The following is a 25,214-nucleotide window of genomic DNA, read 5'->3' on the forward strand; positions in this document are numbered from 1 at the left end:
ATCTCCCAGGTTTACAGAGCAACTCATTTCTTCTCTTTGTGTAATTCCAGGAAAATAGATTGCAGGTTGCAGGATTCAGCGATAATAGCCTTCTATTGAATTTTTTTTCCTTTTTTTTTTTTTAGTAATGCAAAACACAGCCCCAATAGAATCTATAAATACTTCCCATCCTTTTTTCCACAAATTAAGCGCTGGTAACAGGCACTGTGTGGGTGGATGGGAGGCTGGAGAAGTGGAGGCAGATGTACACTGGTGTGGTGGCGGTGGTGAAAAGGGTGTCAGGGGGAGAGAGGTAGGAGAATTAAAATACAGTAAGTGAACAGATAATATTCATGCAATTATCCTGGATGTACTTTTCTTCTTTTAGAAATGCTCCTTCCTCTAAACATGTCCATCACTCTTTTCACCCCTAATTCCCCTTAATTTCAGTCTATTTTTCAACAGTTCCACATTCCCTCCTCTATCATTACCCCCTTCTGACAGGCAGTAGCTGTCAATATGATTTATCAGTGATGCTAACTGATGTAGTTGTCCTACTGTGAAGGCTGATTAGATGACCATCCTGCTGATACAGCCTTGTCAGGGACTCCAGTCTTCGGGAATGGTAACAGCATTGCCCTGTCTCTGCCCTTCTCTTCATGTGTCACTCTTGCTTTTCTTCCTCCCTTGTTTCATTGTCATTGCTGTTTGCCTTCCCTTTAGCAAATTTCCATATTGAGTGTTGTAACATCAAACATCAGCCTCTGAAAACTGTCCACATAAATTGAAAATTACAGCTGATTTTTTGAAGACCGTTCCCCTTCTTTACAGTGCTGTAGATTTGCCCTATATGCCCCACAAAAACTGCAGGTGTTAGACATAAACAAATTCTACTCCATCTACAGAAAATGATAAATTGGAACACAAGACCAAAGCACAAACTGTTTGTCAAGAAGCGCTTAGAAGCACTCCATCACCAGAAAGTAGGATTCAGCACTGTGTTGCCCTTTATAGCAAGCATTGTACGGCTACAAATTCACTAATATTCAATTCAATTTAATTTATTTATATAGTGCCAAATCAGAACAACAGTGTCATCAAGGTGCTTAATATTGTAAGGTAAAGACCCACAATAAGACTCAGAAAAGACAACAATCAGATGCATGTATTTGAGACAATGGGAAGGAAAAGCTCCCTTTTTAAAGAAGCCTCTATTAGAACCAGGCTCAGAGAGGGGCGGTCATCTGCGGTGACTGGTTGGGGTGAGGGGAGGGACACAGGACAAAAGAGACACTGTGAGCCAGAGACTAAGGCTACGTCCACACTAGCTCGGATAGATTTGAAAACGGCGTTTTTGTCTGAAAACACTCCGCGTTCACAATAGCGTTTTCAGTCGTTTTCACAGAGTTGTGCGTCCACATTAAAATGGCTGAAAACGCTCACGTTCCAGTCCTGCGCATGCGTGAAACGCAAGAAGATTCGACCTGCCTTATTTCTGTCTGCCCTTTATTTACTTTCTGGCTCTTTGAAACGTTGCGGCAGAATGTTGAGGAAAAGCACCGAGTTTTTTAAATGGACTAACAATGAGATGGAGTTGTTGCTGCGAGTAACACAAAAGTACAAAGTTGCAAAAGCGAGTGAGAGTTAAAGAATTTGAAGAAAAGCTATCTGGAGCATGTACAGACTGATATTAATCTTTAATAGGGCTGTCAAAATTGAGCGTGAGCAAAACAACTGCTGTGTAATGCCCTCAGCTATCTTAGTTTAATTGGTCACTTGAGTGCATCACATGACTATGTGTCATCATTTTCAAAAAGTCTCCGTTTTCGATGTCCACACTGTGGCACGAAAGCACCATTTTCAAATGTATGCGTTTTCAAGAGCGTTTTCAAAACGCTGCGTTTTCCTTTCTCAGTGTGGACGGGAGGCCAAAACGGAGAGAAAACGATGGGTTTTCAAACGAAAACGCATTAGTGTGGACGTAGCCTAAGAATAACTATCCATCCATTCTCTTCTTCTTATCCTTATCAGGGTCGTGGGGGGTCTGGAGCTGATCTGAGCTACCATAGGGCGAGAGGTGGGGTACACCCTGGAAAGGTCTGTCGCAGGGCTAACTGCATTGTTTTGACTGGAGTTAATAATAACCAATAATTCAATAATATGAAACTCATAGCGGCTCGCATCAATTTGTGACTTATATCTCAACTTTTGGGCCTCATTCACTAAATTTTGCTTAACAACAATCCTACACTAGGCAAAAAATGAATTTGCACACACCAGTGGATTCACGCTATGTGTGGGTTGGCCGGTTTGTTCTCAATGCCGTGCATGACACGACTTCAGTGACGCCATCACGAAACTCTTGTGTTCAGTGCGATGATGTTGAATATTCCTGATAAGTTCTGTCCCTTCTCATTTAGTTAAACACCTTCTCAGTGACACTCAGAGCAATATATATTGCTTAACAAAATGTTAAAATATCTTTCTCTTTGGTTAACCAAAGGCCGTCTTCCTGATTTGGAAACGGAAACAGGCTCAATTTTTCATCAAGTGCCAACTAGGAGTTGACAGTTATTTAGTTGAACCATTTTGGACGAAAACTAATGACATTTACTTCAGCTTCAGCTATTTTTTGTATCTTATACTTATTACATATTGTTATATTGCTAACTTAAGCTGGAGAACTGTAACGATTTTTCCTGTTCTAAAATATTGTCAGCGTGTTAGGATTTAGCTTAGAGCTTTGCAGTGTCCAGAGCTCCACTTCAAAGGATCACAAGTCTTTTTTCTTTTCTCAAATGCTTTACGAAAATTCTGAATTTAAATATATAAAAAAACATACATACAAAAAAAGCAAAAATATCTAATAGAGTACTTCCATCAGTAATGTGAGTAAAAACAGATAAAATCATAAACTGGTTGACTACTTTTTAACTGGCTCTGCACCACCAATCTTCATCAGCTTGGACCATTATTATGCCAGCCATCCCACTCCACACTCCCCAGTTCATCCCATTAAAGTCCCTTAATTGTTTCCCTGACCTCTGTGTGGAACGACCCAATCAAATAACCAATGTATCCTGAAATTAATGTCCATATTTGCATTGTTCACTTTTCATTAGGGTGTCATTAATTTAGTGGCTGGAGAAAACAGGGATCTTATTCAAGGGGAAGGAGGTCAAAAGAAGACCTTTCACAATGAGAAGGTGGACGACTGATTTTTATTCCACAGCTCTTCAAGAAATATTAGTTACAATTGATTAAGAAATCAAAACTCAGTATTTATAATCTATATATGTACAAACTACATGTGCTTCAAATATAATAAACCAACACAGAATAAACTTGCTTCCAGTTTTGTATTACAGTTTCTCAGAAATCCTCAAATGTCTATGAATTGGTCAGAAAATATCTGGAATCAAATTAGACATCAATGTAACACCTTCACATTACACTAACTGAATGCTGCTACTGTTTAATTCATGGTGAATCCACCCAGATTTAACTGTCTGCATTCCACTACAGTCAAAACCTTTCAAGACCGACTCAGGGACTTGCCAGAGAAAACATCCGAACTGATCAAAGTAAATCCTTGAAATGAAAAATTCCTTGAACCCTTTTTGACTGTCAGAGAAAAAATTGGAAATATGTGCTGGGCTTTTATGGCAAACCAGCAAACCCCAGTCTTTGTAATGCTGAGTGGCAGCTCCCTTAAAGGAGAGTGGGGGTTTTAATCAGAATAAATGCAAGAAGACACTGAGACTTGTTGTGTGAGTAAGGCATTAACATGGTCAGAGGATCGTCAGGGAAATTTGAAGCTCTTAGTGGAAATCCTAATTACAATGCCTGGACACAGACTGGAAGCAAATGAATATCAACCGAAGATAAGAAGCCAGGCAAAGTGCAGCAATAAATGATCAATCCAAAAGCTTTTGTCTGAATTGTCTTTTAGCAACTACAGCTATTAAACATTAAAGACAATCCCACAAATATGCTGTTTACTGCTGGAAATACCATATGGATCCGGATTTAGTAAAACATGAACAATCTGATGGTATTTGCTGTTATCTTTATTCCATCTCCATCGTTTGACTTGTATTTCGCCTACAGTGCAAGGCAGGTGAAAAGGTTGGATGGTGAGGAATAAAGTGGCATTTCAAAATTAAAGGCAGCACAGAAAGGAGCGATTTGTTTAACAGTGAAATTTACCCTTGATGATTTTTAATTTTCCTTTTTAGGCAGAAACAAATGATAGATATAATTATGAGGTGTCGCGGTACCATAGCAGTGAACATATAAGGACGTCTTACCATTCTGACTCGTGTGAAACACAAGTAAGTACTCAGGGACCAACAAAGAAAGAAATCTGCTCCATACTTAAATATGCCACCACCTGATATGGTAGTATCTCAGAAAAGGGCCTGGAGTACCCTGTTTTTAAAAACGATGATGACAATATCAGATTTGATGGGCACATGCTACTTTCCACTTACTTCATTCAATTTCATCCCCAGTTGTGTGCTCACACTGACATCAGAGGAGTGTGGTGGCCAGGTCAAACTGGCTATTATATCCCACAACTGCACTGTGATGTTATCTTACTTCTTATGACCTGAGCCACTGGATCCATCTATCACATCCATCTTCCAAGGGCAGCCAGCGACAGAAGCAGTATTTTGCAAATGCCACCACAAGGTACCCAAGCAACTCTTTTGCGTTGTGACACTCAGACCTCGCTGGTACACACAATCCAGTAGCAGAGTCATCCTTTCTTTAGTAGTAGATAGAATCTGATGCTTGCACATGCATCTGCGACTTTTGGACTTCCTTCCTTTTTGTTACCTATATTTAAATCTAAAACAAGACAAAGCAAAGAGACCAAAACATGCTAACATCCAAGTGGTGCTTAGATTCATAATTAGAAATGCTTTATGTTAAATTCTGCACCATTCAAACAGCCTTATAGCCAAACAACTATAAACTAATCTTTTTAGACTTGCATTTTGTTAACTCTTTTTTAGGATCGCTTATTTTTTTGTAAAGCATTTTGTGATCCTTGTCTTGAAAGGTGCTATATAATTAAAATTTTACTCACTTACAGTGCCTCTATGTGCCACATGTGAACATTCTACCATATGCTGTATGTATTTGTTTATGAATCACACTAAATAAAAACAATTTACCTAAAGATGGAACTTTATGAAAACTTGCATCAAATTTAACAACATTAATAAAGAGGTGGACATAAATGAACGCTATGGTTATGCTAGTGGGAAAGTTCGGGTATCATCTGCATACATGAAAATGTATCCAGTGAAACTTGCTTCCCACATTTTAGATTTAAGTTAGAGCTTACTGGTCACCCAATTAGCTTGTCAAGGTTAGCTTTAGCAGGCAAGAGGAAGGACCCAAATGCAGGACTCAGTACACACGGGGATGAACTCAAAAAAGCAGCTTTATTCTGCTATATAACACTAAAATACTACCAAACAAAACCTAAACCGGAAAACTTGAAACTAAGACTAGGGAACAGGAAACTAGGAGTTACAAGGCAACATGGAGCACGGGAAAACCACTCAGCATGAGGGACGACACGACAAGCAGCAGGGGATGACAGAGGACTAAAATACGTGTAATCAGGAAACAGGAGACAGAAGGGAAACACATCTGGTTCTAATTTCACAGACGAGACGGGAAACAAAGGCTGAACAAAGAGCAGAGCTGTCAAAATAAAACAGGAAGTACACGACAGACACAGAGAACCTCACTAGACATGAGGAGAGAACTAACCCACACCAAACATGGGGGCACCAGAACAAAACCTGAGAACTAGAATTAACAGAGCAAAGAAGGACTAGAGTGCTAAAACAGAAACCAAAAATCTAGTAATAAACCATGAAGTCACAGATTAATAATAACAAAACAAATCCAAAACACTGGGTCACTGACCCAGGATCGTGAAATAGCTGATATTGTTCTATATTATATGTTACTTTTTTCTTATTGTTTTACAGAATATATTGCAGAAAAATGATGAGCATGCTATTTAAAAATTATGTCATTACATAGTCTGTACAGCAGAGCAACTACTCAGAATATACAAGACTCTCAGCACCTTCTGCAGTACATGCAGCACAGTATGCATCACAGCTGGCAGAGGTCAGCTGGTGTCTTAATGGTAGGTGCTAACTTGTTTGTGAAATTCTTTGCAAAAACTAATATACAGCGGCACACAGTTTTAGCCATTTTTACATTTCATAGAATCTGCTCAGTGATGACAGGCTTTTTGTGGCCATTAGGAATATTTCATTTTTTGTGTACTGTTTGTGCCTTTTGAGCCTTAAGATTGATTAATATCAAAAATAACAAATGCATCATAAAGTATAAAAAGCTACTTTAGGGTAGAGTAAATAGAGTGAAAAGTAAAGACAGCTATGGAAAGAAAAGCTAAATAAGAATATAAGTTTCTCTATTCACTTCCTTTAAGAACTTTTATGAAAAAGTATTCTCACAGAGGCTCCATGCTTGTCTTGAGTTTGTCACCACACACAGCAAAAATGCACATGTGTGCAATATTTGGGACGGTCCAATTTTCTAAATCCTATTTTCAAATCCGAATGCATCTTGTAATCTGTCATTTCCTGTCCTTATCTCCCCAGTATAGGTGGGAGCTTCTCTTGGAGCGCAAGACGAGGTTTTATGAGAGAAATCTGCAGCAGACGGCCTGTAAATACAAGATATGTTGAGACTTTTTAAATCCTGAAGTCTGATCCCTTCTTAAGAAGCCATTCCTCATCCAGCTCTCCTCTGCTGCAAGATGTCTTCATGCTGTATGTCGGTCTTTTTTATAACTGCCTGATTTTTTGTGCTGTCACATCTGAGAGCGTTTCTTGTTGGCTCCACAGAAGATAATCACCCATTTACAATAAATGACTTGGTACTTTATTGCCAAATATGACGTTTCCACATGCAGTGATGACATTTATGTCTGCATAGATAGTGTTTCCACCTACAGTGATACCTACTTCCCCCATGATGAGGACGCTTCTGGTCATTTGACATTTCTGCACTGTGTTCAAGTGACAAAGATTTTTATTGATACATTCTAAATCAGGGTTGGTATATAGCTAATAGTCGAGTCAGATCATGATGTGTAACTGGACTGCTGGTGTTCTGCCTCCAGCACACTTTACCCAGACATAACCCTTTGCCAAAACTGAATGGGAGTTTTTCCAGAAGAATGTCTCTGAAATATCTTTTATTTCTGCTGCGTGTACATCTGGTCCTGATACTTCTTTCATTACTCTTATTCCAAGTGTGAAAAGCTTTACCATAAAGCATCTAGATATTTCAGAATGCACATTCCTTTTTTTATTTTTAATTAAAAAAAGAATGCATGTTGCTTCAGGAAGCCACTTCACACCTTATTATATTTAACAAAATTTACTGTGTTGCAGAATAATTATAAATGAGACGGATTTAGACTGATGAAAAGGTGAAAAAAGTCAAAAATGCAAATTTCTTATATAAAAATGTATTCAGAGCCTCACTGGTTTATAAAGGCTTTTTTTTAGAAGAGGCAGTTTTTTGTTCTTGGGTAAAGCTTAATTTTTACTTCTGCAATAAATCTGTGCAGAACCTACAACAGCGCCTAAGCAAGCGGCTGATGATTTTGCTAGGTGTGCATGCATTGCTCTGCAATTTTAATGCCAAAATACTGGTTGGGTTTTGGTTGCACTCTTTGAGGTGATCCATTCTCTACCAGCTGATTTGAAAAACAGTAGCAGACGAGCAACTAGCCTGAAATGTGTAGGAGGAAACAACAGCACCAAACTGTTCAGTCACAAGCTTTGCAGGCTGTGTTGAGGTAATGTGTAGTAACACTTCTAAAGAGCTGTATTTCAGGTAGGTTACAGCATAGGCTTTTAGAGGGGTTTGTAATTACAACATATCTGCAGCACAGCTTTAATACAGAAATATAAAATCCTATTTAAGTCTACAAGCGTTGCACATGCGGATTTGGGCAATATATCCCATTCTTCCTGGCATGTTCTCACCAGCTCTTTATATTGGTAATACTTAGAGTTCAGTTTGTGTCTCATTCAAGATTTCATTCAAGACTTCTGAGGCTCTGTTACAGTGATTGTTGGGTTCTTGGTCACCTCCTTCATTAAATCTTTAGATAGTTTTTCAGCTTCTTCCTGATCAATGTACATAAATACTGATCATTCTAGTACCTGCGGGTACTTCATATATTGTTTTATCCAGATTGATTCACGTGTCTAGGAGGAGTTAGTGCAATTTAATCATTACAGTAAGAAATAATGAACTTAAATATTAAAGGTTTTACCTGCCAGCCCTAATCAACACTAAACATACTGTTCCTGCATCAAGTCAAACACAGCTACTTTTTCTTATCCTTGTACAAGTTTTCTTACAAGGTATAAATACACATGTTACTTGCTCTTTGATCTAACAGCACTGAGTTCTTTGTGTGGCTGAATAAGGGTTAAAAGTACATGAAAGCAAAATTCAATAGTGGTTGCAAAATAAACGACTAGCAACCCGCTCACAGCTTATAACAAAACAGACCATCCCCAAACTAGAAGTTAAATAAAGGAGAGAAGAAGAAAAATGAAATCAATTTCTGTATCTGAAAATAGAACACCAAGTGTAGCAATTACTGTAATAATGTTCCTGGGATACTCTGCTTCCACAGCAATAATAACCAGTGACTATAAGGCAGCCTGTAATCCTCTTAGTGTGCTTAATGAAATGCTACATATTGTTTATACCTGTGTGAGATGAGGAAAAAATAAACTTTTCCTCTTACTTGCTTACCTACACTCATCCTCCTCAGCTTTTTCTTGTTAAATGAATCCTACTATTGCTACTAGTTTTTTTTAACAAATATGGGCAATGATCAGAATAATTTAAGATATTTTTTAATCGTAAAAAATTGAATTAGATTGTAATCTAAAGGTTTAATGAAAACACCAGCAAGATGAGTGTGAATGGTGCCACATTAGACTCTCCTATAGGTTGAGAAGGAGGACTTTATGTGTGCAATTTAGAAATTGGTTCAGAACCACATTCACCTCAGGTTTACTGTCTTTTCTTAAAGATCTACTTTTTATTGTCACTTGTCTGCATCACCAGTAAGCGATTTCTGTTTTACACCAAACTAGGGTTCAAAGCTAATAGCTGAACACCAGGTACTGAACTGAATTGGAAGAACATCTGACCTTGGGAGAAAAAAAACATCTTGATGTGTTCTTTCAACAGCAGCTATCAGGTCTATTCATCTACCTCTGTTAATTAAAATTCATAAAAACAGACGTGCCACCAAGGTCGACAAGAAACATTTGCAAATGTGAATGGTAAGAGAACAGCTCACCCCCATCCCCGCCACTCACTCCACAAATGCTTCCCTTTATAAACGGAAAGTTTCCCAACTCTGTTCACCTGCCAGCGGGATGTTTAGAGGACAAAGACCTCCCCGCTCCTCGGCTCAATTGTCTGTCACAAAGCACGTTCGAGCATGTGTGCGTATTACACCGCGTGCCGCCCTGAGGGTCCACCATCGCTAAATTAAACCTCTACTCCCCCTCTCTCTGCTCATGAAAAGGGGCCTCCTTCCAGGCGGCTGCCCGTTCTCACTGCAAACACTGCCTGTGAGCGTCAGCCATCCGGCCAGGGGAGCTTTCAAAACCACGGCTCCCCAAAGCCCAGTGCAATTGCCCTGTTATTGTCCACTCATCCACTGCTCACAGGGTGGAGGAGGTTGGGAGGGGCGGTCAAAAGAGCTGTGAGCACTCTACATCCAAGATATTGTAATTTGACGGCGAGCTTCGTATTAAATTCTGCTCTCACCCCAGTGGTGAAGGAAAGCATGTGTCAGATAACACAACCATCATGAATTTATCATCGCATTTAAACATTTTACGTTTGTCAAAAAGAGTTAGGAGAGCCACCTGCCGAAATATTTTCATTTATGTATATAAACCACTTTAAAAAGGACTCTCCTGTGGACCTTTATACTACTGTTTGTGCTGCAATGCATGTGCAAGCACTCATAAGGCAAGCCCCTTCCTTTTTTTTACACATGAAAATCTATCCTTGAGGAATCCAATAATGGTACAACCAAAAAAAAAAAAAAATCCATTTGAATTTTTTATGTTTCCTTCAGGTCTTTTGAAGAATGAAGGCCCTCCTGGAGGTCAAAGTTAATGCTATATTTGCAATTACATTACAGCTGAAAAGAAGTTCTTCATGGACTCTCTTTGGAGTCAGAGCATGTGCAATATTTTTATAATTAAAGCATTTCCTTCGTTTTTCTAATAGAATGAATTTTGCTGTAAATAACCTCAGAAATTGCAGGTGAAAATTAATATTGTATGTATGAATCACAGCTCTCATCACAGACAAAAAAATCATTTAAATTTTCATTTTTGTATTTTGTACCTTCTGAGGTTGATAGATGAAAGATAAATACACCCGATAAGGAAACGAGTGTTATGTGGGTGTAAGCCTTTCTTAAATGTTTAACACTGTTATTTCAGTACAATGATCCCACTGGAGGAGAGATGTACAATATCTACTAGGCGCCGTCTTTTCGTTTTGCTTAACACCAGGTTGGTGGAGGCCTACTGTCCGCTGGAGTGTGGTGTAGAGCTGCTGGATGTCAGGTAGAAAGAGAATATGAATGGCCCTCTCATATCAGTATCTGTGCTTCAGGACCAAAGCCAGGACATCTATGCTCACAGCCTTTTGACCAGAACCTCATTAATCACACTCCACACATGACATAGAGTAATTACCCTCTGAGAAAGACACATTCAGATACACACTCACGCTCGCAGTATATAACACGCTTTGAGAGCACACGTCAAGGTATGCACAAAAAGGCAGAACAAACGACAGTGAGTTTGATGTACATGAACACATTTTTAACAGGTGTACTGTGGTTTGGAGACTGCAAACACCTGAACAGCTCCGCCCCACATTCACAACACACACTGGGTAATTTTCAAGGGTAGATACTGCTACACATAGAGGGGCGAGTTTTTTTTGGAGGTGTTGGGCTGGGTCATAGATCCCTCCTGCCCAGGGAGGGAGTCATTCTGTCTAGGCATGATGAAATCCTCCACCTGTCCTCATTCATCAAACCCACTACACATATTAATTATCACAAACCTTCAGACTTACAGCAGAGGACACACACACGCACGCAGACAAACACACACACGCACATTTCCCTCCCCAAACCGCTCCCTCCGACTTGCACCTCAGTTAAAATTCAACTGTGGTGGCGAGGAACTGATGCTGGGTGTAAGTGCCTGTGGCAGTACAAGTCAGCAGAGTATTTTCAGAGGACGACTAGATGTCAGTTATTGCTAGCAGGGTGTCGCAACCCAAACTTGACAGTGGAGGTGCAGTCATATCGATCACGCCGGGGTGCCAAAGATTTCCTGTGTTTTGTCCATTTCCCTTCACGCTGACCAATTACTAGAAAACCCAACTGACTTGGCAGCTTCTTTATTGGAAAAATAGGCCTTTTCCACAGTGGGGACATTTCTAAGAAAACCAGACAGCCAAGTATCTGAGACAACTTTTGACATTTTGCAGAAGGAAAACCAAAGATGTGGCACAGGCCACTGATCATTTCACAGTGGATTCACACCAGGAGCAACATCAATGACTTCTCATGAAAAAATAACACCTTAAACATTACATGTGTGTAGAGAAAAGATGCCTCATATGGTAAATCAGTTGGTGAATTACAAATTACAAGCACCAGTTACTCATTACTCCTTTATCTGGCTACTTCATTATTCAGATCTAAGTTTAAGTTTTAGTGAGTTTAATTACACATCTTAAAAAATTCATGACTGCATCTTGTCTTGTTGCAACACTGTTGCATCAGCAAAACTTGCCCACTGACAGACAGGCACATGAAGACCTGTAACCACAACTGCTTTTTTTGGACAGTAGGTGTACAATAGCCATAATGATACACACCCACTGCACTGTTGTAGTGATAGCTGAATTACGTTTAGGAGTTTCAGTGTGCTACTCCTGGAATTGCTCATCCAAGTTCACTGACACACCAACAGGCCTACATTCGTACAGCATTCATTAACACAATAAGCAAGTGTGAGCACCCAGTTTGATTTAGGGATTGAAACAGGGCTGCAACAACCACATACAGGTCTCATTTACCCCTCCCCAGCTTCACAGTGATTGTTTAACCTGTAGGACGCACCCATATTTTTTTCAAATCTATTTTCAACACAAACTTTACAAACAAACTACAGAAGTAAATTGGCACCAGCATCTAACTGGTAAAAGGAATCAAGCATTAAAAGCCTCTCATTTCCACCAGGAAAAAGCAAAGCTAAGTACGGGTAAATATAGGACACACACACACACACACAAAACTATGATACTATTGCTCACTGGATACGGAGATAAGAAGCTGTTTGCTAACACGCAGGTTCACCATATCTGCTCTATTACGGTGAAATATTACCAGCACTTCTTCAGAAACCTCATGAAGGCATCTTTAATTAAACTGCTTACTTTCTCTGCCTTGGAAAACAAATCTCTCAAGCTGCATCCAAGAAATGTTTGTCATATGTTGACTGACACAAAAAAATAAAATCATCAAAATTAGCTGAAACACACTTATTTTGGTCTTTGTTTCTTACTTTTTTTGCACAATAAAAGCAGGAATAACAATGATAAACTGATCACAACACACATGCCTTGTTATTTAGGAGACCGGCGTGTTTAGAAGCTCTCTCCACTTCTCTACTGCTTATGTCACAACGAGTTACAGAAAACCACAAAAAAAAAACCCCAACATGACAACTCTGTCACTGTGTGTGAAAATGGCATCTCCCCCTCTAAAGCTGCATAATCTCGACAGTTCTTCAGATGTTGTGTGATGGAAACACTGATTAGTTCTGTCTTAGGGCTCTTTATTTCCTTGGACTGTCTGGGAACGAAGAGGGGCAAATGTTTGGAAACCTGTCAAGCTGCCAGTTCAGAGGATTAAAAAATAAGGGAAAATGTAGCTTAACATCTCAATAGAGCGATGTTTCTTTTAAGAAGCAGTGAAAGTTGCTACTCAGCCCTTCTCTCCAGTGTAGTTTGGCCCGCTGTGTTATGTAAGGCCTTTTTTTAACCATGAGGAGCTCCAGCTATCAACACCTATCACCTTACATCAATAAAGCAGATAAAGAATGTGTTGTTGCGTTAGTTTTTGGTTTGATGTTCCTACCCTGGTTCACAACCATTGTATTGTTTGGTTGTCACCTGTATTCACATTCATTTACCTGCCTGATAAAACTTTGTTATGGCAAATGTTTGAACCTGGAAACATCTGTCGTGTACATGAACCCTGAATGACTGAGACAGTTGTGAAGACCTCTCCCACAGTGACTCAAGGATTCCCCTTGAGCTTAGTCTTAATTGGGAAGAGATCATTAGCTTGAGCATCACCCTCTAATCTTTTTTTAAGCATTTCATAATAAGACAGAGACCAGCTTGTGTCCACTGAGAGCCACTCTGAAGCTCGCAAGATTAAAGTCCTCTAAATGACCGCCTTTGGTCCTAAGCACGGATGTCTACCCTTTTAATCAGACATCAGTCCTCATCGCTCCCCTGTTTCCTTGACACCAGTCACACTAGTGGTGCAGAACCTCTCCAAATCTGCTGGCCAATTAGAAAGGACAAGAAAAAGATGAAAGCCCTATTACCGCCCTGTCCTCGGCCATACGTCGGACCAATTAACAGCGTGAGCGTGGACAAAAAAACACAAGGGGGAGGATGCTCTTCCTCTCCTGGTGCTCTTCCTCTCCTGGTCAAGTCGAAGGCGTGAACACAGGGAACAGTCAGCGTTGTGTGAAGGCAGCGACAGGACAGACACGGGACAGTTAATTGATCTTCATTACGTTAATTATGGTGGAAAAGTGGAGCGTGGAATGAAAAACGGGTCACACTGCTGTACAGTTCTGCCCGGACGTTCCCCTGTTAAGCTTTGTGACGACCTTGAAACTACAGTCCTGGCAAGTGGTGACACGGCTTCAGTGACAGAGTGTGTGTTTGGCCTGTTTTCACCACACTTTTAAATCCTCAGCAGGTTGATGAGTTTCCGCTGCCTTGTTGTAGATGCGTTTTCTCACCTTTCTCACATACTAGAATCTGAGCCTCTGTTTTGTGTTTAACGTACCATCTTAGCGAATCAAACTCCAAAAAGAAAAACCAACATGCAAGGTTTTTCCAAGAATTACTGTGTGTGCGTGTGTGTGTGTGTGTGCGTGTGTGTGTGTGTGCGTGTGTGCATGTGTGTGTGTGTGTGTGTGTGTGTGTATGCGTGTGTGATTTCCCCCTGTCCACCCCAGTGCACGGATGGCTGCACTGTCAGCAAGCCTGGCTCTGCCCTTGCATTTAAATAAACACCATCTGAGTTGGCTGGATGCGTATATTATCTGTCAGGAAGCTGCCACCCAGTGATCTCGGGGACTTTGACCTCTGTCCCCGGGGAGCAGCTGACAGGACGTTGCGGTGACAGGGTGTCTTCCCTGTCGATCTGCCCGCTGATACGCCTTACACCCTTGTCCCGCTTGACTCGCGACTCAAACGGCTTGCCTGTCTCCCCCATGCATTGGAAATGAGCCGCGGGTGCCTTACAGGATGCAATGAATAGTAGCGAGGATAGGATAAACACGAGCTTCGAAGACGCCTGTCATGAAGATTGATGGTTCCCTGGAATTTTTGTTGTCGTCTTGTCAGTACTATAAACTTTTCCCTGCTGAATAATTGAGTCCTTCAGCTGAAGAGTCGTGTCAATCTCTTTTTTTAAGATTATGCTGAGGCACTTGTACTTTTTTTAGGAGCGTAACTCAGTCTGAGCTGTGGCTGTAAATCAGAGGTTTGCGTGAATAAATAAAGCCATGTTAGCATATTTCCTGCTGGTTATAGAACATCCATGTGATTAGGGTTAACGGGGTTCACAGGGTTAAAGGCACAAAGTCATTTTAGAGTTGGTCTTCACTTAGCACATATCCCGATTGTATTCAAACACCCTCACTTGTTGCTGCTGGCCTGGAAAATGTAAATATAACCCAGCTGTCTGTCACCACTGCCTACCTGCGATCTCATCAAACGAGTTGTCACAGCCAATTTTCACATGTGGAAAATGACTTCTCTGCATGCGTGAAACAAACCCTATAATATATCTCACACGCCATGATGGAAGGTCTGATTCTGTCACAGGTTACTAATTATGACAGCCCATCTTATCATCTCGCTTTTACCACCACCACATGAGAAATCCGGCTTACAAGATGAAGCACACCTACTGTCCTCTTCTGTTCTTCCTAAAGCCAATTAGGTACAAAGTTACAACAAAGAAAAGTTGTTCCTAAGCAAATTTTAATTAGATCTACCACTGTAGGCAAGAAAAGAGTTAATTGGTTGTTAAATTGCATAGGTTATGCTGTGAATAAGCTTTCCCTCTTCACCGTGCACCTACATACAACTGTGCGAAATATAATGCTGTTTATTTAATTTGGAAATGTGTAAATGAACCCTGAGCTCCCAAATGCAATTACCTTTACTTTAACAAGGTTTTTGCTTTTGTATACTGAAACATTAAGATATATTTTTGCTCACTCAACTTGCTCTGATGAACTCGCATATGCAGTGCGTTCATTTGTTTATGCGTGTGTGATGGAGATGGAGCGCAGCGCTGCATCAAGCCCTGCCAAACTCTGCCCACCTCCCACGAAGCGCAGTGCTATAATTAAAAATTGTTGTTCTCGCTCTTGTTCTAACTTTCTTTTTGCTCAGAGAGGAAAACTCGTGTTACAGTAAACAACTTTGAGCTTTCTTCGCTGTAGCAGTTCAACACAACAGCCATAATCCGCACTGATCACCATCCAAATAAAAATCGTTGACCAGTGAAGTGAGCAACAGTGTAACATCGTCTCATTACAATACAATGTTCTGCTCCGTAAGCTTGGGTGTTGCTGTTCGTGTAGATGATACTTTTGATCACTTTGACTTTTTAAATTTTAAAGTGCTTCCAATTGGAAGTTTAGATTAAACCAAGGTTGTGTACACAAATTGCACAAATTGCATTACATGCATTTCCACCCAAGCACATCAAGTCTTCAGCACATCTTTGTTGGTGTTAGCAAACAGGATCAAGAAGTGCTCATTACACCAGCACAGCAGCAGACCCTTGAAATAAAAAAGTGGGCACAACACAACAAAGGCCCATCACAGGCAAATAAATCAAATTCAGCTTATGGTAAAATAATGCTGAGGCTATGGCGTACCGATGAGGTAATTTCCCTTTTCTTCAATTTCATGTGTCGCCAATTACAGTTAATATGATAGCCAATATCTAAACCCACTTCCAAAGCAGCTTGACTGATGTGTACAATGTAAAATTGTAAGAAAAAAAGCAGAATGAAATCATTTGTGAATTTTATAGAACAATATTTTGTTCACAATAGAAAACAGCAACACACCTCAAAGAAGCTGGGACAACAAAAGGCTGGAAACATAAGTGGTGCTAAAAACAAACAGCAAGAGGAATGTTTTGTAACGAGTTAGGCTAACTGCCAACAGGTGAGTAACATGATTGGGGATATAAAGAGCATCTTAGAGAGGCAGAGTTTCTCAGCTATAATGGTGGTTAGAAGTTCACCAATCTGCAAACAAAAGGTGTTTCTACAAATCGTTGGACAATTTCAGAATTAATGCTCCTCAGCATAAAAAAGCTTGTGCCGAACATTCTGCCTGCAATCCAGACCTTTCACCAACTCAAAACATTTGGTGCACCATAAAACATGGTAGCAGCTCAGTACACTTAGACATAGTCCAAACCACCTGTTGAAGTTCAAACCAAGCTCTGAAGTAGATGTGCTTCAAACGAGTGCCACTCCTGTCAGCTAACAGGAAACTAAGGCTGCTGTTCAAGTGAGCTCACCAAAATTGGACAATAGAAGATTGGAAAAATATTGCCTGGTGAGTCACAATTTCTGCTGTGATGTTCAGATGGTATGTTCAGAATCTGGCATAAACAACATGAAAGAATGGATCCATCTTGCCGTGTATGACCCACTCAGGTGGGTGGTGTAATGATGGGGAATATTTTCTCCTGGCACATTTTCTTCCCTTCAGTACCAGCTGAGTATCATTTAAATGAAACACCTTGTCTGTTGCTGTTGCTGACCAGGCTCATCAATTTATGACCAATGTGCACCAATTCTCTGATGTCACAAAGCTCAAATCATGTTAAAGGTACAATGCTGCCTGGTCAGAGTTCAATTCATCTAAAACTGGTTTCTTGAACGTGACAATTAGTTGTATTCAAATGGCCACCACAGCAACTAGTTACATCAACTTGCTGAATCTATGACACGAAGAACTGAGGCAGCTCTTAAGGCAAAAGAGGTTCCAGTCCAGTACTAGCGAGGCGTACATAATGAATTGTCCTGCATATGCGTTTGCATATATAAATGAATCATGCAAACTGATTTTCTAAGTAGGTAATTGATACCAAACAAGCTAATCTTACTTTGTGTAATGATATGGCTGTGATGGTTGTTGCTAGAACTGTTAACTTAGCTGGAATGCTAAGAGGAGACGTTTGCAGAACTATTGCATATTGCATTATAACTATTGCAGGCAGTTGTCTCAAGGCTGAGATTGCAGCACCAAAGCTCTGCGTCCATCCTGTACTCCTTCACTGAGTCCTCACCTTGAATGTCTAGAACAAAGCCCTCCATATTTAAGCTCCTTAGTTTTGCTGGCATTTAATGTAACAGAGCAGAAGTTAAAGGCTGTGGAAAATAGTCGCGCAACACATGATATGTACAGCAGAGTTTCCAGTGTTTTGAGATTGTTTCACTAAGGCATCTATTACATAAATACTTTAAATTTTTTTATAAAATACACTAGTTTGTATGTGCACATGACACAATTATAGCAACTTAATTATCATGTTGTTTACTCGAGTCTTAAAGGAAATAATGTTTTACTTTTGTCTTTACACAGATTTCAGCAAATTTGTCTTTAATCAGGCAGCCCTTCACTGAATGAGTTTTTATCAGAGAATACCTGCAGCCTCCACACCCTCCATCATTTCACACTAATGAAAACACAGTTTTCCTTCTTTAGTTCTTTGGTCCTTCTTTGGTTTGGCCAATATTTATACATTAGTGCATTTTTAGAAGATCAACCAACCTTGTTTTGTGTGGGGTTTTTTATTTGTTTCAATTGAATCATGCAAATTTGAGACTGATTCCTTTGCCTCTTCAAAGACAATACTTAATGTCAGGTCATAAAACCTGTGCACAGTGCTTTGTGAGACAAAAAAAGGGGACAGAAAAAAAAATCCTTTTAATTGAGAGAAACCTCAGAGGGAACCTGGCTGAGGGAGGATAGTCATCTGTGTCAAACGGCTGCAGTGAGAGAAAAGCAAAGAAAAGAATAAGATACAATTTAACAATGGCTTCCAGGTTAGTAATTAAGTCTACTCACTGTAGTATTAATTTGGTTGAGACATCTCTTTGCAAACAACTTACAGACAAGCTGTTTATGGTTGTCTTCTAATTAAATTTGCAATTCATCATGGATATTGTGGGCAATGTCAAAAACACCCCGAGACTTTTTGTATGCAGAAAATTAGGATATTTAATTATTATTTTAAAAAAACACATTTAAACTGAGACGAGTTAAAACAAAGAACAGAAACACTGCACGTGAATTTGTTTCATCTTCAACACTGGTTACGCTAATTAAGCAGTTATGATACAACTAATTCTAAGAGTTGGTAACCGGTAGATTGAATAGTGCATTTTAGGGTGTCCAGTACATTGCATAGTCACATGCTATGCGTCTTAGGTTGGAGACGTTTGACTGAACTCATGTGTTTGACAGTGTTATATTTAAATTGCTGTCTGTTTTAGAAAACCTTGTATGCACAATTAAAACTGGGACACAAGGATGCTAAGCTAAGACTTTGAGGAACATTTTTAAATAAAAGACGGTGACAACCCACTCAGACATCACTACAGCACAGTGGCATGATACGTGGCATTGTCGGAGATTTAGAGTTTGTCTTTCAACTTGTCTCTTTTTTTTCTTGTATATCGTATTTCAGCTGTGGTCTGCATGACTTTAACTTTTATCTGTGATAAGACCTGACACCTCTTTATCGGCTTTCTTGATTAGAAGAAATAATTCAATTGAATTTTTAATTTGTGTGCCGATGTCCTCCACGGTGACCATTCTTTACAAAGATTTTGAAATGCAAGGGAATGAGACACAAATCTCTTGACCTTTGATTTCTGAGTTTAAGACTTGGTAGTTATTTTCTGGGACAGTTAAATGTTAATTTTTCACAGAAATAAATTTAAGACTTTTGAAATTAGCAAGAGACAATATCCAGGACTAAAAATACCTAACTTACTTTCTACTGTTTTCTAATTATATGACTTGTAGCTTACACAGGATGGGTTTCAGTCATGTCTACGTCACACACGTACTGTCACAAATACTGACACAGCTCTTTGTTTATGCTTTAGATAAATGATTTACAGACACTGCCTTATGGTAAAAGACCACTTACCTGCAGGTGACAGCAAAAAACATGCATTATATCACATTCAAAACTGTCGGAGCAAAAAGTTTAAAAGATCTGCAAAACGCAAATCAGTGCATTTCCCCCTCATTTCAGAAATGTTCTGTGAAAACTCAACATCTGTAGTATCGCAAGTAAAAGTTGACTTGCTGAAGAAGTGGACGCCTGTCCAACTTTGAGCTTGGACAGGCGTCAATGAGTCATAAAGCTAAATATTGTACATGTGTGAATTAACTACTCCAACCCATTATTGACATTAAAAGCAAAGTGCAGTTAGAATTTCTTATTTTTACAGTTATTTACCAAATATTTTTTTAAATGAATGAATAAATATAAATCACTAATAGAATGAATATAAATGCAAAGCACTTCATGAAAATCTACTAGATTTATGTTGATCATGCAGTTGAATCATACATTTATCATAAATATGTCAAAATTTAAAATTATCATCTAAAAATGAAATGTTTTAATTTAAATGTACCTTAGTTTTGTCATACAAAGCGTGATTGTCCAACAGCATTCGCCGCTCCATTCGAGCAAACCTCCTCAGGTCTCTCTCAAACTGCTGTGAAAGGAAGAATCGATAGTCTGAAATTAAATACCTATTTTCCTTGTCAGCCATATGACTTTAAAAGGAAACAGCGATGTCTAAATGCATTTTGTATTCCTGGAGGACTTCTATGCCTTTTCATTATTGTTATTAGCAAGATGGTTTTAGGATATGAGACTTTGCTGATATGAAATCATATTTTCATCATGTACACTTGGCCTTAGATACCAAATTGTGGTTTCAAATTGTGGCTCAAGCACTTCTAAGATGTACTATAGCCCATAGCCAAAGGGTTCTCAAAAACTATTATCTATAAAAAATAAGCTTGATTAAAATGTGCATATATATATATGTGTGTGCGTGTGTGTGTGTGTATCAAGCATTGTGTCCATTACTTTCTATGCCAAAGCCAATTGTTCTCAGAGTGTGCTTCTGCACAGCATGAGTTCAAATCAGGTAAAGCACTGCTGTGAATATGAGGGCGTCCTTGGACATTTTTCTGCCCTGTAAGAGATCCTTGGCCCCCAATAGTTTGAGAACTGTGAGAACTGTGGGTCTTAAAAGTAAATTATGTCTCCTTAGAACCAGTTTCAAAATGAACTCCCTGTTTGGCAAACAAGGTCTTCCTTTGACTTGGTCTTGTTCTTTTGTTCAAGAAACATTTTACTACAGAATTGACCGTGACACTGAATAACTACTAGTACATTTTTTTCTACTCACACCTCCTTCCTGCAGCTACCTAACTTTCATTCATTCTCTATAATCCTTCTTACCCTGGAGCCGCTCCAGCCAAGAAGAGTAAAGGCGTAGCGATCCACAGGTGGAGATACCAAGTCCACGCGTACAGCCCTCCAGCCTCTCCTGTCTTCCTCAGCAGTTTGGAGACCTCCGTCTACTTGGCTGTCCTCCAGCCGCAGGATCAGGAAACACTTTGCAAAGTGGTCCATGGCCTCAAACCTGTGGCTGGGAAGCTTCGACTCATCAAAAGTAGAGGCCTGGTATTCACAGTAGAGAAGAATGCCCTGTAGAAAATAAAATAAGGATGTGTTCACTGGTCTTTTCCATCTGCTTCTCCAAGATACAAAACAGTTTATAAAATGTTATCTGTAATATCTTAATATGTTGACCCAGGCTTCAGTGCAACTAACATGTCTAAGATGCATCGCTTGCACATGTTGCAGGCTCACTAAGATAAAATAATAAAGTATTATTCTAAGTAATGTGATGATTAGATGTGCAGGATAATTCTGGTTTATGTCATACAGAAATCTTAATCTAGAAATATTTTGCATAAAATAATATTAGCATGACCTATAGAACCACAATGGCCACATTAAAGGAACATTAACTGAAGTGAAATAAACTGAACTATTAAAAACTCTAAGACTGACATAAGAATGTAACATTTGTAGTATTTTGTCCCCTTAGTCCTAATACAAAGCCACATTCTTGCCAACCAGAATAATATCTTGTCAGCATTGCAGTAATTAAGACGCACGGACATAAAAGCCTCCATTATTATGTGTTCCGCTGACTGGCACGAGCTATCGAATTTTGTAATTTGTATTTTAAAAAGACTCAATTACTAGAATCCTGTTCAGTGTTTAAACCTGGATCAAAAAGCACAATTAGAGTGAAATGTTTTTTTCTTAATAACCAACAGATTTTTTTTTCCCGTGCAAACTTCTCTGTTAATGTAGATAAGCTGGAGAGTTTTCTAATATCTTTGCCAAAAAACCTTTCAATTTGTGTTGATATATTTTGGTAAAATATTTAATTGGAAGATTTTGCTGGATATTCTCAGTGTAGCATTGACAGCAGTAATCACATCCCTATCTTACCAAGAATTGAGTCTTTAAGCATACTGAAGCGATGAAGAGAGCCAGGTCTCATTCCCAACTCTCAAATAAAGATATCAGATTTGATGTCACATTTTTCTCATTCTGTATTATTTAGCTTAAAGAGTTCCATATTGCGCATTGACCAAACTCTTTTATTTTTTCAGTGCTTTACCGCCACCATAACTCTGATATTATCAAAATGGTTCAGCACAGGGTGAATGAAGTAGTTCTCTCTGAAATCTGAATGAAATTCTAACAAAAAGTATTGCTCTACATGAACGACTTGCTTCAGAACCTGATTCTTCATAAAAGGCTGCTTAGACACAGGCCTGAGGGTATTGAAAAAGACTGAGTCATGATCATTTCTCTTTAAGCAGTGCTGGATTTTTGCTCTTCTTAAAATAGTGAGCTGAGGAATGAGTACATTTTTCTTGACGTGACAAATTGCTGCATGCTCACACTTGATGTAAATTGAATATACAAGTGTTGAAGAATATAGAGGATAGGCATGTGATAAACTGATGGCCAGAGAATAAGAGTTAATATTCAAAATGGCTGAAGGGTCGTTCACAAGAAATACTAGTAGTGAAACTTGCACACAATGATCACCGAATGGGTCTTCACCTAAACTGTGATCAATGTCAGGGTCACATTTGTCATTTTAAGGGACATAACCTACGAACTCATGATTTGTTAAGTGTCTGTTGGAAAATCTAAACATTTCTGTGCAGACAGGATTATTATAAATTGTATGGCTCATAAATTCAGCAAAAATATACAGGGTCCCCATACAGGGAGTGCAGAATTATTAGGCAAGTTGTATTTTTGAGGAATAATTTTATTATTGAACAACAACCATGTTCTCAATGAACCCCAAAAACTCATTAATATCAAAGCTGAATGTTTTTGGAAGTAGTTTTTAGTTTTAGCTATTTTAGGGGATATCTGTGTGCAGGTGACTATTACTGTGCATAATTATTAGGCAACTCAACAAAAACAAATATATACCCATTTCAATTATTTATTTTTACCAGTGAAACCAATATAACATCTCCACATTCACAAATATACATTTCTGACATTCAAAAACAAACAAAAACAAATCAGCGACCAATATAGCCACCTTTCTTTGCAAGGACACTCAAAAGCCTGCCATCCATGGATTCTGTCAGTGTTTTGATCTGTTCACCATCAACATTGCGTGCAGCAGCAACCACAGCCTCCCAGACACTGTTCAGAGAGGTGTACTGTTTTCCTCCTTGTAAATCTCACATTTGATGATGGACCACAGGTTCTCAATGGGGTTCAGATCAGGTGAACAAGGAGGCCATGTCATTAGTTTTTCTTCTTTTATACCCTTTCTTGCCAGCCACGCTGTGGAGTACTTGGACGCGCGTGATGGAGCATTGTCCTGCATGAAAATCATGTTTTTCTTGAAGGATGCAGACTTCTTCCTGTACCACTGCTTGAAGAAGGTGTCTTCCAGAAACTGGCAGTAGGACTGGGAGTTGAGCTTGACTCCATCCTCAACCCGAAAAGGCCCCACAAGCTCATCTTTGATGATACCAGCCCAAACCAGTACTCCACCTCCACCTTGCTGGCGTCTGAGTCGGACTGGAGTTCTCTGCCCTTTACCAATCCAGCCACGGGCCCATCCATCTGGCCCATCAAGACTCACTCTCATTTCATTAGTCCATAAAACCTTAGAAAAATCAGTCTTGAGATATTTCTTGGCCCAGTCTTGACGTTTGAGCTTGTGTGTCTTGTTCAGTGGTGGTCGTCTTTCAGCCTTTCTTACCTTGGCCATGTCTCTGAGTATTGCACACCTTGTGCTTTTGGGCACTCAGTGATGTTGCAGCTCTGAAATATGGCCAAACTGGTGGCAAGTGGCATCTTGGCAGCTGCACGCTTGACTTTTCTCAGTTCATGGGCAGTTATTTTGCACCTTGGTTTTCCACACGCTTCTTGCGACCCTGTTGAGTATTTTGAATGAAACGCTTGATTGTTCGATGATCACGCTTCAGAAGCTTTGCAATTTTAAGACTGCTGCATCCCTCTGCAAGATATCTCACCATTTTTGACTTTTCTGAGCCTGTCAAGTCCTTCTTTTGACCCATTTTGCCAAAGGAAAGGAAGTTGCCTAATAATTATGCACACCTGATATAGGGTGTTGATGTCATTAGACCACACCCCTTCTCATTACAGAGATGCACATCACCTAATATGCTTAATTGGTAGTAGGCTTTCGAGCCTATACAGCTTGGAGTAAGACAACATGCATGAAGAGGATGATGTGGACAAAATACTCATTTGCCTAATAATTCTGCACTCCCTGTAGAAGGAAGGACGACTCTTAATGACTTTGGTGAGCTCTCCTGTACCATCACATCCATTAATACAATTTTCTTCCTCAAGCCAAGATGGGGAAACAAAAAATACATAAGAAGCAAGAATCATCCCGCTGACCTTTACAGAACCACATGAAAAGACATGCAAAACACTTAAAATGTCCTGACATGACACAAAATGTTCTTAAAGTGGTACACCTTTGTGTTTCATGTTTCACAGTTTCTTGCCAGTAATGTAAAGATTTAAAATTGCCCCATCACATTTGCTTACTTTCACATCAAGACAGCAGTGATTGGAAGAAAATAATTCTTACCTGGAACTTTAATCAGAGATAATAATTGAATGTTAAGCACTAACCCACATAGCAAAATTGGTATGGCTCAAATCTGGCCCACACAACGGTCTTACACATGGCCCACATACCGCAAAGAATGACGGCCCTTTGGTGGCCCAGATCTGGTTTGCCAGAGGTTAAACACGGGCCAGCACAAGGCCAGTTGCAGATGCACTGGTGATCCTGTGCTGGCCCATGTGTAACCTCTCGCAAACCAGATCTGGGCCACCAAAGGGCCGTCATTCTTTGTGGGATGTGGGCCATGTGTAAGTTGTGTGCAGCCACGGGCCAGTTGCAGACACACTGCTGGCCCTGTGCTGGCCCAGAACAGTTTCAGCTCTGGCCCCAGATGTCAGCCTAATGTGTACCTTAATCAAGCCATGTAATAACAACATGTGCCGGAACATAATAGTGCAAAAGTAACATGACAAAACTCTGTTCAGACAGTGAACAGACTGATTCTTATAAAGCGCTTTTCTACTCTCATGGATTATT

At 39.6% G+C, this 25,214-nt stretch overlaps 1 protein-coding gene across 1 annotated transcript in view; it reads right to left on the reverse strand.

The window, feature by feature from the left end:
- Window positions 1–25,214, reverse strand: part of dntt (deoxynucleotidyltransferase, terminal) — a 99,946-nt gene that overhangs the window by 16,566 nt on the left and 58,166 nt on the right. The window contains exons 9-10 of the mRNA XM_031726335.2: window positions 20,969–21,217; window positions 20,127–20,210 (exon numbers count right to left, since the gene is read on the reverse strand). Coding sequence (XP_031582195.1) covers window positions 20,127–20,210; window positions 20,969–21,217 — 333 coding nt within the window. The remainder of the gene's footprint in view (window positions 1–20,126; window positions 20,211–20,968; window positions 21,218–25,214) is intronic.

The sequence above is a fragment of the Oreochromis aureus genome, linkage group 13 (genome assembly GCF_013358895.1).
Source record: "Oreochromis aureus strain Israel breed Guangdong linkage group 13, ZZ_aureus, whole genome shotgun sequence".
Classification (NCBI taxonomy): Eukaryota; Metazoa; Chordata; class Actinopteri; order Cichliformes; family Cichlidae; genus Oreochromis; species Oreochromis aureus.